General features: G+C 33.4%; 1 protein-coding gene across 1 annotated transcript in view; it reads right to left on the reverse strand.

Annotated features, from left to right (window-relative positions):
* Positions 1 to 14258, reverse strand: part of LOC121333367 (contactin-associated protein-like 4) — a 200077-nt gene that overhangs the window by 149649 nt on the left and 36170 nt on the right. Inside the window, exon 2 of the mRNA XM_041399639.1 lies at positions 4593 to 4703. Within this exon, the coding sequence (XP_041255573.1) occupies positions 4593 to 4703 (111 nt within the window). The remainder of the gene's footprint in view (positions 1 to 4592; positions 4704 to 14258) is intronic.

The following is a 14258-nucleotide window of genomic DNA, read 5'->3' on the forward strand; positions in this document are numbered from 1 at the left end:
AATTTCATTTGCATACTGCTGAAATGGAGGGGATAAGCTTTTCCTAATTATCCTTTGGTGACATACAATCCTAGCTGCAATTAAGTTTTTTTTTCATTCTTTGCCATTTTACTTTAATTGTTAGCATTACATGATGAAGGTTAAACTACTTCTTATAAAAATTGATGAAAATTGACTTTCTTATTGTGTAAGAAATGGGTTTTTTTAATTTAACTGTTGACTTGTTGTTTAGCTGTTGAATTGATGTTTTCTTTAACTACTGATTGCTAGAATTCATTTATCCATGTTGACCTACTTAGTTTGAGTTCTCAAAAAGTGGTTAAAGTATTCCATTTTATAAAAAGAAAAATAAGTATGGAGTTTACAATAACATACTGAATAAACGATCCTTTAAATATTCTTTGTAACAAAAAGAATGTAGTAAAGCGTAGGATATTCAGTGTAATGGTAAGGTAAGAGTAATGATAAAGACAAAGAAGTTCCATATATATACCAGAGGTGAGGAAAAATAGACCTGCTGTTAAGGCATTCAAAATTTCAGGCTGCTTTTGAAAAACTGGCAGGGTAAGCTGACAGCATAATTAAAATACATGGGTTTCTTCCTACTTCAGGGAAAGAGAAAGCTGTAAGCCAGTTTTTTTTGGCTACTTAACAACTTCTATATTCAATTTTCTTCTGTCATATTTTGATCAATTAATTGTGTGTGAATATGGGGTAAGATAATCACAGCCAAATCCGTATCCAGCTTATTTAGCTGTCCAAATATTAAGGCTATTCCAGTGGTATGTTCACTCTTGTAGAACAACTGTCTTCCGATTTTTTTTCCTGAAAGGTTTTAGAAGTTCATTAATTCAAAAGAAGGCCTATGTTCTTGGGTATAAAGGTCATGGTATGGTGATTCATAGTGCAATTAATGTATCTTTTCCAAGAGTACTGGAATAGCGAATTAGAAAGTATGCACAACAAGCTTGTCAGTGCAATGCAGACAAAACTAGAAAATGCTGAGCTCAACAATGACACAACCTTCTCTCCATGTGGTAAAGGTCTCTTTCACATATCATGGCTGGGAGAAAATGCATCAAGAATTTGCAAATAGAGCAAACCCTCTATAGTGCCAGACTTCAACTGAGTACTCATCATGTAAATTATTGGCAATGAGTGGACAGAAACATATCCTTGATGGTCCTGGTTAAGTACTGGCATTTAAATTTCTATCACTATCCTGGACAGACATGCTCTGAATGCTGTCTGCTTTTTCACGTCTTTTGGGATGCCTCAGTTCACCCTGCAAAGAGGTGCACTTTATCTTTGTTCTTTTTTCCTTTTTGTTTCATTTACTCTCTTGTGGATAGATACATAAAAAGAGAGCACCTCCCCTGAACATTTTTGTGTCACCTATTCCCATTGGCACAGGAAAACAACCTAGAATTTCAACCAGACTTTCAGCATCCGGAATTTTAGTATGCAGCTCAGTGGTAAAGTATAAAGCTATATAGAAAATAAGAACGTCTTTTTTTCTGTTTCCTTGTGCACAAGTTTGTTTGGGTTTTTTTTGGTTTTTGGTTTGTTTTGGTTTGGGTATTTTTTTGCTAGAGAAGAAGCTAAGGGGGATTGCTAATTTATTTCAATTCCCAGATCAATCTCAGCCACAGCTTTGTAGAATACAGTTCCTCTTTAATAAGTATGACCTCTGCTCTTTCCTCTAAATACTTTATAACTCACCCTGTTAAAGTGTTTATTTATATTATATATTTACTATATTTATATTGTATATTCAGGTATATTGATTACATATTTCTTCATAATTGCTTTGCCATGGTTATTCACTGTTTCACCACTCTTCATTTCAATATGCATTTCATCATAAATGATTTGTGCTTACTTCCATATAATCAACAAAAGTATTGAACAAAGGTGGCCTTAGAGTTTCCTTTGAAATTCTTTTATAGCACCTTTATATAGTAATGATAAATGCATTATGAGGTCCACCAGCTAGATCTTAATACATTTAATTTGGACTGCACTGATATGGTGCTATTATTTAAAATTAAATATTCATACAAAATTAGGCCAAAAGTCAAACTCTACTTATATTAAATCTCTGCATTTTATGTCTTCTAACTTCAAATAATTAAATCAGGGTTTTAAAAAGAAAATTTTTCCATTAAAAATATTTAACTGCTATTAGTGATTGAGTTTTTTTACTTAGTTCTACTTCATTTTTCTATCTAATTTTCCATTATTGCAAGAAAAGCTGATGTCAAAGTAACTACTTTAGCAGTTAGCAGAAGTATTCATTAGCTGTGCTTGAGTATTGAGTATCTGAAAACTTCAGGGAGTCAACGAACTATCAATAATTAAAACTCTGAAGAACATTTAATGTGTTATTCCTGGATGTTATCACTTTCCCTAACTGCTAATGGACTGGAAATGTTTTTTGTTATCAAGTTCAACCACATTATCTTTTTGCTTTATGGAGAAAAAGCTGAAACATTCCCACTTAGCTGTTTTACTAATCATTCTCTGCTGTTATCATTTTTACTACGTCTTCACATAAAGTACATACTGTACTTTTATTTTTTAGGCGTAAGTTTTCTTTCCTTCTTTAACTTTTCCTATTGATCTTCTACATTTAGTAAACACAAATCTACATGGTTAAAGAACCATTTCAGTACAACTTCTCACATTTCTGATAAATTTCCTGCTATTTTTAAACTTTCTATTGCCAACTGAAACAGTGTAGGTGTATATGCATATTTAGTTTATTTATTTTTTGATGAAGGACAACATTTTGGCTCCCATGTAATCTCTGTAAAAATATTCAACTTTTTTCTGTCTAAAATACATTCAATTTTCCCTAACTTTGGCATTTTAAGAACCAAGCATATTATTGTATTAAAATGACAATCTGCTTGTCCTAAATGAATGTTAGGAGGTCACAATTGCTCCCAGTCACTAACTTTGGCTGAAAAAAAGAGATGTTTTTATTCAAAGTAGAGTATGATCTATATTAAATGCAAACCCACTTTCAGTTATCACACAATTTCAGTTATCACACAATTTCTTTTAAAACTCTAATGATGCGTTCATTGCTTCCATAAAATCACTGACAACACACACTGTATTTTCCTAATAACAGAGGTTTTTTTCCAGTCTGTATGGTTTAGCAATCATTTCTTGTGTGCCTAAATGTTTTTGTTTATAACCACGTATGTATAATGACTAGCTTTGTTCCATCCAAATAAAGCTATCACCTCTAAACACCTACAAATATAATCAGGTTTTACATGGCAAGTTCACAAGAAGGAGTTAAACACAAATTCAATGTAGAAAATGTATTCCTGGTTCCATAGCAAGTAGTGAGTGTCTACTCTCACTGAAAAATAAAAAAATAAAATATAAATTAAAACTAATTTAATAAAGATTAATTTACTGAAGAAATTTTCATCTCATCTCACCTACACCATTCCATAAAATTATGTCTGAATGAACCAAAAGGTATCTAGCCAAACAATCTGGCCATATTATTAAACAATGACAAATGAATAAGTCATTCAAACCTATACTCTGTTCAGTTCCATGAACCTGAGGCACACAGAATGAGAAGGTAGACAGTCATAATCTTCTAATTAACTTCCTGCTGTTTTGTATCTACATGAGCTCAAACGAGACCAGATGTAAGGTTACAAGCATTTCTAATGGGTGCATACAGTACAGGGCAAAGTGAAGCAAATTATAAATCTAAAAAATGCATTTTAACATGGCACAAACAACATCATAGCACATGAAGAGAGCCAAATGGAAAAACCTATCAAACATACATTTTTAGGGAAGACAAATATGAAAATGCTAACTTTGGTGATAATACAGGTGTTATTTAAAATTCTAAGAGCATATATTACTTCAACCTGGGGAATTCCTTCTGGGATATATAATTTCCATTGATATCTCAACTTTATTCAAAACAAAAGCTCATGCTTATACTGCATACTAGGTTAATAAAACAGATTGGGATATTTCTTCTTCACTATAGTGTTTCTATCTATCAGACATTGCAAATATTCCAGTCTATCATGGAGGCTCAATGACAGAAATTATTTTGGCAGGACAAAATACTATTAAGATTTATTTTATATAGCTCTCAATTAAATAATGCAAAATATAACAATGGATTACATGAGGGAAATTGTATGTATTTGAATTCTCTAAGTAACCATCACTAACATTGTGGCTGAATTATTAAGAATTAGATTTTGACCTAAGACACAATATTTCAGTGAAGTTTCCTAGGACAGTGCCTTTGAAACAGTTTGTTAATCAGATTCCTCATTGGTAGTAACTAAATAGAAGTCAGGATCCATAGATGCTGCTTCCACAGAGCAGCTCCAGCCACTGAGGGCTCGTGTTGTCAGATAGCTTACCACAGGGTGAGAAGTTGAGAGTCATAACTTCCTTGAGCTGAGAGTACACTATTGTTCATGGCTGGTATACAAACACCAGACAAAAATTATTTGAAACAGTAACATATGCTCTTGAATATGTAAACTGCTTTCATTTCAACCCAGAATTAACAATTGACCAATAAAACTCACCCTCTCTTCGATTAAGCCTTGCAAATCCAGGGCTGTGACTGCTAGACAGCTCTGACGAGCTACTGAATGATGACTGAGGTAAAGCAGACACCAGCTGATCATCACAATTATCTGCCAATGAAAAATATCACGTTCAGGTTAATCCAACAGAAACACTTACTGAACTGTAACAGAATCAACTCTGCATTGGAGAGCAGCATGTCTCTAAATATTTCCTCTTGCTGTATTATGTGTAGAAGTATCAGTACTTAGGCACAGGTTTTGGGGTTTTTTTACCCAATATTTCATGAGACTACCAGACAATAATTTATCATATTCTTTAACCAGCTGGTTTTACCCACTTCTAGCTCAACTTCTGAGATCAAACCAAGAAATGGTTCACTGGCCACTCACTATGATTTACATGAATAGCAAATGACACTTTCAATTCCCTGTTGCAGCACTAACCTACAACCTCACCACGTTTATTATTTACTTTTGACCTTATGTTCACACACGTCTTTGCAATCACTTTTAATGTGCAATCACATTAATACAGCTGTTTCTAAAAAAAATTATAAAGCCAAGCAAACTGAATAAAATTAAATAAAAAAGTAATCTCATCCCTTTCAAGCACAGGAAACATGACAAAATGGAAAAATTTTTGCTTTGCAAATGGTATATGCATTTTATACACACACAGAAAAATAATCATTATCTCACAATTATTAGTATGCAAGTCCTACCATCATACAGAATAAAACCTGAGCATTTCAGAAAAAGAAGACTTAACTGCAGTTCACAATCAATTATGCAGAAACAAGCAAACACTAATCAATACTCTAGCTTTAAATGCCTCTCCAGCTGAATTACTATACAGGATATGTGTTCATTCTCTATTTAAATTTAAAATGTGTCAATTGAGAATCGATACCTGATCTAGTTCAGCTGAAAGAAAATTAACCTTAAAAACTCAAGTGCAGCAAGTCTTCCCTAACTATACTGGGGCATCAGTTCTTTAGAGAAAGAGGAGATTATGTCAAATTTTAGTCTTTCTGAAGTGTTTCTTTTCAAGTCAATCACCTTCTTTGGATGCAACTAATAACTGACAAGTCATAAGTGAATTCTTTTTCTTCCAACTCTTCTATTTGTCTACCAGGATTCACAGTCAAAACCCATAAATATTAATGAATACAATATCTTTTCCTTACCTTAATTAATAATTAAGTGTTTCTGCTAAGTAATTATAGATATTTCTTTTTAACCATACGTTAATATGAATGTCCCCAGGGGATTTTTGATCACTTTAAAAAAAAATTTGGTTTTGCTGCTCTTTAATTTAGTTCGAGGAAAATGCTTTCTAAAGGAAAGACCTAGTAGTGGCCTTGACTGTGAAGAGTTAGAAGTTCTCTCCTGAATCCCATAAATAATATCCACTACAAACAATAGGCTTTAATTGCTCTTGATAAAGTCACATATGCCATATTCTACCAAGATCAGAGTACTTCTCTCATGAAAAAAAAAGAAAATTATTCTTATTTTCAGAACTTATTTCCTGTTCCAGGTTCACACAATAAAAAAGGCAAAAATTTATCCTACTCTTTAGTGTCTAATTACTTTTACTTCATTATCCACAGATTAGTTTTACAATGGTGAAAGAAGCCGTTCCACTTGGGACAAAATGTCCAACTGGTAAGCACAAAAAAGGAAAAAAAAATGAAGGTCTTATGAGTAAATTCATTGCACTGGCAAGTCTCAGAAAAGGATCTCATTAGTGAAAGATTTCTTTACAGCAGAGAAAATAGAAGGAACTTATTAGTCATAAACTGCATTAGAAATAGAAGAATATGATGATGCTGTGCTTCACACAGAGAGCTACTTACGGTGCTGATTCAAGGGAACACTTCAAGTGTCACTGATCCCTTTTCTACTGCCAAAGCCTACATTGTAAGTCTAGATACCAGGATGAATATTAAGAGTGGAAAATAAAAGGCATTTTCACTCGAATCTATCTGCATGATATACAATCACAGACCCAGAGAATCACAGAACAGCTTGAGTTGGAAAGGACCTTTAAAGGTCATCTAGTCCAACCCCCTGCCATAAGCTGGGACACCTGCACTGTACCATATTGCCCAGAGCCCCATCCAACCTGATCTACAACGTTTCTGAGTGTGCAGCATCTACAGCCTCTCAGATCAAACAGCTCTAGTCTTTTACCACCCCCATCATTAAAAATGTCTTCCTTGTAACTCACCTAATCTACCCTCTTTTGTTTCAAAACTATTTTCCCATGTTCTACTGCTACAAACTTTCTTATTAAGTACTGAAAGGGCGACAATAATGTCTCTGTGGCAGCTTCTCTTCTCCAGACTGAACAATCCCAACTCTCTCAGCCTTTCCTTATAGAAGAGCTTCTGCTCCATCCCTCTGAACATTTTTTCAGCACTCATCTGGACCTGCTCCACAGGTCCATGTGTTCCTTGTGCTCAAAATTGCAGAGCTACTTGCAGCAGAATGTCTCATCCTTCTCAAATGCCTCATATTTTAAATATTGATCTTCTGGTGAGAGGTGGCATGTGTTATGAAATGAATCATCAGGAATGGGAGCATGCCATTAATACATAGAAGCATAGTAGATAAACAACAGCAGGCACACTACTTTTAAATCACCCCTGGGTATAACTCTTCACAAATTTCAATTCAAAATAAACCAAAAAAAAAGCTACATTTCCGCTGGATGGATGATACATCTGCCTTTGTAATGTTAGCTTCTGCCAAACACATTTTTCACCTTTTTTCTTTTTAATGTACACGTTGGAAAGGAGTCAATGGTACTGAATTATTCTACCCAGATGGTCTAATACATGTGTATTTGTGAAACACACATATTGCTTTGAGATATTCCCACAAGAATTCTATGAGCACTTAGCATTTATCTTACAATAGTTTATGTCAAACTTGATTTATAATAGAAAGGCACATAAAATTTTGAATATTAAAAAGAGGTATTATCCAAAATTCAACAGTCCATGATAGGGTTTTTTGCCTTTTGCACACTATGAGAAAAGAGCAATGAGTCACAAATAGATATACACTGAATAATTATACATTTATTTTACAACAGCCACTATGCTTTATTTCAGGAAAATTACTTCATATGAACTTCTGCTTTATTGCTTAACACATGTAGCTTAAAACACATTCTTGTGGCAACTTTCATTGTGCAATTTAACTCAAAATTTAGTATGAATTCCAGAGTGAAATCAAAACACTTTGTAGAAATTGTCAAGAACCAGATGGTCATTATGAACTTGCTTCTCAATGTAAATAAAAACAAATGAAAGAATAGTCTCTACAGGGTGACAATTCTGTATGCTTTCATTTACACTGGAAGACATTCTACACGATGGAAACACTCTTTGAATTCAGCACTTTCTCACATGCTAACAGTGACTTTTCATTTCTCTTGGACAGCCTTCCACTGTTCAACAGAACACATCTCGCTGCTGAAGGCAATGTAAGGCTTTCTAGTGATATTTCACACAGCTTCTTCTAGGCTAAAGGAATACTTAAGTAGACCATTTAACATGAGATTTAAAATAAGGCATTTTAGTTAAGAGTTATCCATCATACAGCATTTATTACACATTTTTTAAACAATACATCAGAATACCAAAAGCATAAAGAAGCCCTAGGTTTCTTTAATATGCACAAAAATCTGGTAACAAATAAGGTTTTGTGAAAGAAAAAATATATTAAAAAAATACATATTATCTGTTATTCAAGAAGTTATTCAAGTTATATAAGGCATGCTTTTCCATATACCGTAATTCTAGCGTGAGTTTAATCAAATTTATAAAGCAACTGAGGACTTTGAAAGGAATCAAACTCATAAGTGATGCATGAATAAAGTATGCCTATCATCTCTCTTCCAGCTCCAAACAATATCCCATTATGCACACTCAGAGTAAGCCAAGAAATTTGTAATACAGAGATACTATAAATTACATAGATTGTGTCATATGAAATACAACAAAGGAGTTCGAATAGGATATCACCCTATAATAATAACTGTTACAACAGCAATATTAACCAGTTATCATGATGATGTTTATAACATTACGGTTGAACAAATAAATTTTGTTTCTTCCAACAAAGCAGCTGCTTACTGAAATAAAAATTGTAATAAAAATAGCAGAACACTGGGACAACCTGAGATTCATTTATTCAGAACGCATAAGTGTATATTTTAATTTCCATGTAGTGAAAAAAACCTGATTTCATTTACAGACATAAACCTTCTCTTTTCTGTGAAAACTTCAAAAATATATGGCACTGATTTTACTTTGAAAGGAACAATTTATTTGTCTGAATTATGAACTTGGTTCACAATAATGACTAACAGATTTTAATGCTTTTCAATTTGAATGCAAATTTACTCTAAATAAGCAAATGTCAACATACAGTGCCCAGCCACTACAAGTTGATGTGAAAAATTATATTCTGTTCATAACTATCTAAAAAGTATATGCATTAACATCGTCACATTGACTTTACTCATGACATATCTTAACTCAAACTAAACATCCCAACCCAAGTGCATACACAAATTAACATATTGCAATTTCATTTATTTTACTTTTTAATGAAATTATTTTCAGCTATTATATTGTTGCATGCACCTTTTTTTTCTTAAAACTCAATTTACTCCAAACTCCATCAACCAACAAGAACTACCAACTCCTTAATTAACTATTAAACTTATCATAAGGCAGGACAGAAGTAGCATTGAAGGAAAAAAAAAAGATCATGATGTTTGACTTCTCCAGAAACCTATCAAGTTCTTCAGTTTTATGAAGGAATCAAAGAAAATACTGAGTACCTAAAGAGCAAAGCAACAATTTAACATTAAACAAAAAAAACCCAAACACTTGTTCCAGTAAACCACATGAAAACAAAAGAAGAGTAAAAAAAAAACAAATAAAAGTTTTGCAATTTTTTCTCAAGTAGAGAAAACTAAATACCTGATCATCAAACAAGAAGAACAGCTAAAAACAACCAGAAATACAGTCATAGTATGTCGAGAACACCCCAAGCGTGGAGACGCGAGGCTTGACTCCATGTTTTCAGAAGCGTGGTTTATTATATTATGATATATATTATATTAAAATACTATATTAAAACTATACTAAAAGAATAGAGAGAGAAGACTCATCAGACAGCTAAAAAGAACAAGAATAGTGTGACTGTCATAATCTTGTGATCATAATCTTGTGACTCTCAGAGTCCGATGCAGCTGCATCTGTGATTGGCTCTTAATTAGAAACAACCAACATGCACCAATCACAGATGCAGCTGTTGCATTCCACAGCAGCAGACAGTAATTGTTTACATTTCTTTCCTGAGGCCCTCAGCTCCTCAGGAGGGAAAAAATCCTAGCAAAAGATTTTTCATAAAATATCATAGCTACAATAGTGGAGCAGAATAGAAGACACAACAGCAGTTGGGAGTCTCTGAGAGGTGTAATAGTGCTCATCTTTCCCATGCAGGTAAGCCCTAAAAAGGATCAACTTTGCTATCAAATTTTAGTAAATTAATGTCTGTGATGATAAAATTCATGAAAAGGAATGAGACTCACAACAACAAAGCACATGTCATACTGTAGCAACAAGTCTAGTGCTTGCTAAAACCCTAAAAAAGGTGCCACAAAATCTGCCTCCAACAAGTATTTATTAAAATCTTTGGTTCTGTCATGTGCACTTCAAAGTTTCTTTTCCCAACACTGTGAAGACCAAATATTCTCTAGCCTGTCTACTCTTTTCAACAAAAGAGACTTTATTTTCCCCAGGAGTGAGCACCTATGTCATTTTACCTAATAGAATTTTTAAGTATGTTAATTGTGGTAATTTAATCTTTGGTCAGTGTGCAGGCTTGTAATTAGTTCCAAAAGATTCATTGAATTTAATGAGATTCCTATGACATAGATAAAAAGAGATTTCCTCTCTCCTTGTTTTCCTGAGAGGTATTGACCATTTTGCTGGTCCCAATCTTAGTGAAATCTTCATCAGTAAGAGAAATGAGGAGAAGTCGACAGATTTACAGACCATTAGACCTTCACAGTTTCAGGCCTCCTAGCTACACAATGTGCAATGTCACTGAAGATGAACCCAGCCTGTCATTACTGCTGCCGCTGCTATATGTTTATGCTTGCATTTGCTTCCTGGACAGGGACAAATTATCCTTGTTCAGAGAGCCTAAGGACTTCTTTATCTCAGGTCTACTGCTGGCTATTTGTAGCCAGAAGCTTAAAAACAACTCACTAGGAAAGTTGCACTGTTTCATTCATGCCTTTTGATAGCCACCAGGGTTTTCCATTCTTCAGCTCAGTTTACAGAACATATTAGGCATTTCCACATAATTACATTTCAACTGCATGTAGTAGCCGAATGAGTTCATAATGCCCTACTTCACTAAGGTTTTCTGCTGTTTACTTATTTGAAAGATGTTAACATTTCAAGCTGAAATTTTATTTGTGAGTAGCTCAGGCTGGTTTTCTTGATTTATTTTTTATTTAAACACAAGTTTTCATTAATAGATTTCACTTATTTCTTAGAGGCAGTGGAGAGACAAGGCAGGGAGCTGACTGCCCAAGATAAAAAAAGAAGGTTTTAGGATTTTGAAATAGTTTCTCTGCAAATGTAAATACTTTATCAATGAGGTAACCTGCATGGCAGGGCTGATGATTTTCTTGAACTTGAAACAAAGTCTTCCAGTTTTCTGATCATCTTTTCCAGATAGCAGCTAACACAAATTCAGCACAGAATTCTGACACTTAACAGTCCATTGTTCCTTTTATATTCACATCAGGCATGTGACTTTTACTTTAACAAAATACATGAAATTCTATATTTTCTTCCTTTCAAGGAGCCATCCCTTTTCACAACTGCAGCTATTTCATGCCAACAAGAAATCAAGAACATCTAGTGAGTACAAAAAGCCAAATTTCCTCTGTGTTCACAACCTTGCTGCTCTCCGGGGACATGAAAGACTTTTTGTGACTGAACACAGAGAATCTAAAATGACAAACCAGAAGGAATAAGATAAACACTGCAGTAATATAGATCAGAATTTAATTATACACGAATGGAAGGGATACAAAAAATGTTTCCCTGCAGACACTTGCAAAGATTCACACCTTGCAATATATCTTCAATTGCTGGCAGGGCTGTTATATAGCTGGAAATTATGTGTTCCTTAGGTTTTTATTTGTTTATTTTTGCTTTATTTTTATCTGATTACATGATATTTTTATTCCATATATTAGGGAAAAGGGAGCATGAAAATCACAAAAGAGTTCTGAATATCCATGAGCAAGTGAAATAAAGGACTTCCTTGCTCTTAGTACTCAGAAACCAGCCATAAGTCAGAAACCCTATTACTAACTGACTCTAAAGACAACCAAAATAACTCACTCCTGATTCTCTTGGTCTTTTCCAGAAATCTTCAGACAGTGATTCAATGCAAGGCAAGTACTATCACTAAAACTTAACTCTTAATTCCAACTACCATTTGAAACCAGAGAAGTTCTTATAATAAATTCCAACATGATTATATAAAGACTGTATTTTTTCATCGATTCCAATTACATTTTTTCACTTGTGAATTCAGTAGTGAAAAAGCATATGATCCAATAAAGCATTTGACTAGGACAAATTAGACCTGACAGGGGATGGGAGAAATGGATGACTTCCAGTTAGGATCTTCTTATTCACTTTGAAGAACTGAGAAAAAAATTATTAATTAAAAAAATATGCTTCAATAACACTTTCAGATCAATTTCTTCAGGATGTATACTACAGTGAATCAAGAAGAAGGGCTTCTACTAGATGGGCAAGTTTTGTGTCTTTTGACTTAAAGACCTACTTCTTCTCAAAAAAAGTCAGAATGGCAGAATTAGGATAAACACTTTCCAAAACATCACAGAATCAGAGTTTTGTGGGTTCTTATGGGCCTTATTTGGTATAAACTCAAAATAATATTTAATTAATATTTCTATTTCTGAAATATCATGCATTTTCTTTGAGTTTTGGTGTGACTTGTACTACAGGTTGAAAAAAGTTTTTAGTATAAAAAGATAGTAATAAATTAAGTGTTAGTAAGTATGATCTTATGCGTAAATAATTTAATTCAGTAAGTCTAATGGAGTTTTTTCTGGGAAAAGCTATGAAAGACTAATGCACTTTATAATGCCAGTTGGAAGTTTCTCAAGCACACGTAGTAGAAAAGACAAGGTTTTTAAAGAGAATGAAAATGGATACATATATATTTTAAGGAAAGTGAAAAAATTACTTACAATTTATAATTAAAATATTTCATATTGAACAAAAGCACATAAACTTTACCATCAGCATTCATTTTTTCCCGCATCATTGTGCAATATATGAAAACTGATGTTGTAGCACCATGAAATGTTCATTCTCATGAGGTATGTCTTTAACTGTCTCGCTGGTCAATTAAATTTTCATCATCTTAGGGCTATGCCATAATGTTTTTTAAATTTGGAATATTTTATTAGAAATAAATTAATTTCATCCACAATAATATAATCATATACATGTTAACAGATAACATATACACGTTTCTTGAGATCAGCAAAAGCCTCTTTACCACAAGAGAGGATATTTTACACACCTTGTTACCAGAAGTACACAGAAATCTTTTTGCTTTTTCCTAAACCAGCAGATGCACAGAGACTTCACATAAAAGAGGGAAAGAACTGTTTGTTTGGTTTGATGAAAGCTTTGACTGTGATTTAATTGCAAACTTTGCCCAAATGTAGGGGGTTTCACTTAATTACAATTCACCCAAGCAACAAACTTCCCATTCTTCAAAATAAAAAGAAAAGTTCCCCTCTAGCAAAAAAAAAAAAAAAAGAAAAAGGAAAAAAAACTCACAAAAAAAACAACCAAAAAAAAAAAAAAAACCCCCAAAAAAAAAAAAAAAAAAGGAAAAAAAACTCACAACAACAACAACCAAAAAAACGGAAATAAAAAGAGTAAGATTTCACAGGGAAACATCAATGACATTCAGTGCCTAAAAAAAAAAAAAATTCCAAAACCCTCCCTCATTTAATCCATGACTCTGGGAACAGGCTCCTCACGATCACTTACTTCCAAAGGCATGAAAGGCATGGGGGCTAGTTCTGCTCTGCTTGAAAGTATCTGACAAGCAATGAAACTCAAGAGACCCAAGAATGCTGAGGGCAGCACAGATAAAATCCTTGTTATCATACTGTAGGAATAGAGGAAAAAGTGTATGCACTTACTCATTTCAGGATTAAAACAGTCAATATACCAAACTGACTCCTCTTACAGACTGTAAAAATTGTCCCAGTAATTAATACTTGCACATACAATGTGTAACAGTATTTTACAGCTGTAGATTCCACTTAAAAAATTCAATATCTTTACTGATAGGGAATAATATCTTTTTTCCAGATCTAAGATTTTCAAGACAAGATTTAAAGTTTACCTTCAGCTGTAAACCTTTGGATCTTGCTATCTTGTCTCCATACAAAGGAAATAATCTCCTTTCTTCACTATCAGCTTTTTCACTATTTTAAATGAAAGTTTATACCAATGGTGATAAAATTACCTGAAGAATTGTTAAATAAAACAAATTATT

This window comes from Onychostruthus taczanowskii, unplaced genomic scaffold (assembly GCF_017590055.1).
Source record: "Onychostruthus taczanowskii isolate IOZ18803 unplaced genomic scaffold, ASM1759005v1 scaffold168, whole genome shotgun sequence".
Classification (NCBI taxonomy): domain Eukaryota; kingdom Metazoa; phylum Chordata; class Aves; order Passeriformes; family Passeridae; genus Onychostruthus; species Onychostruthus taczanowskii.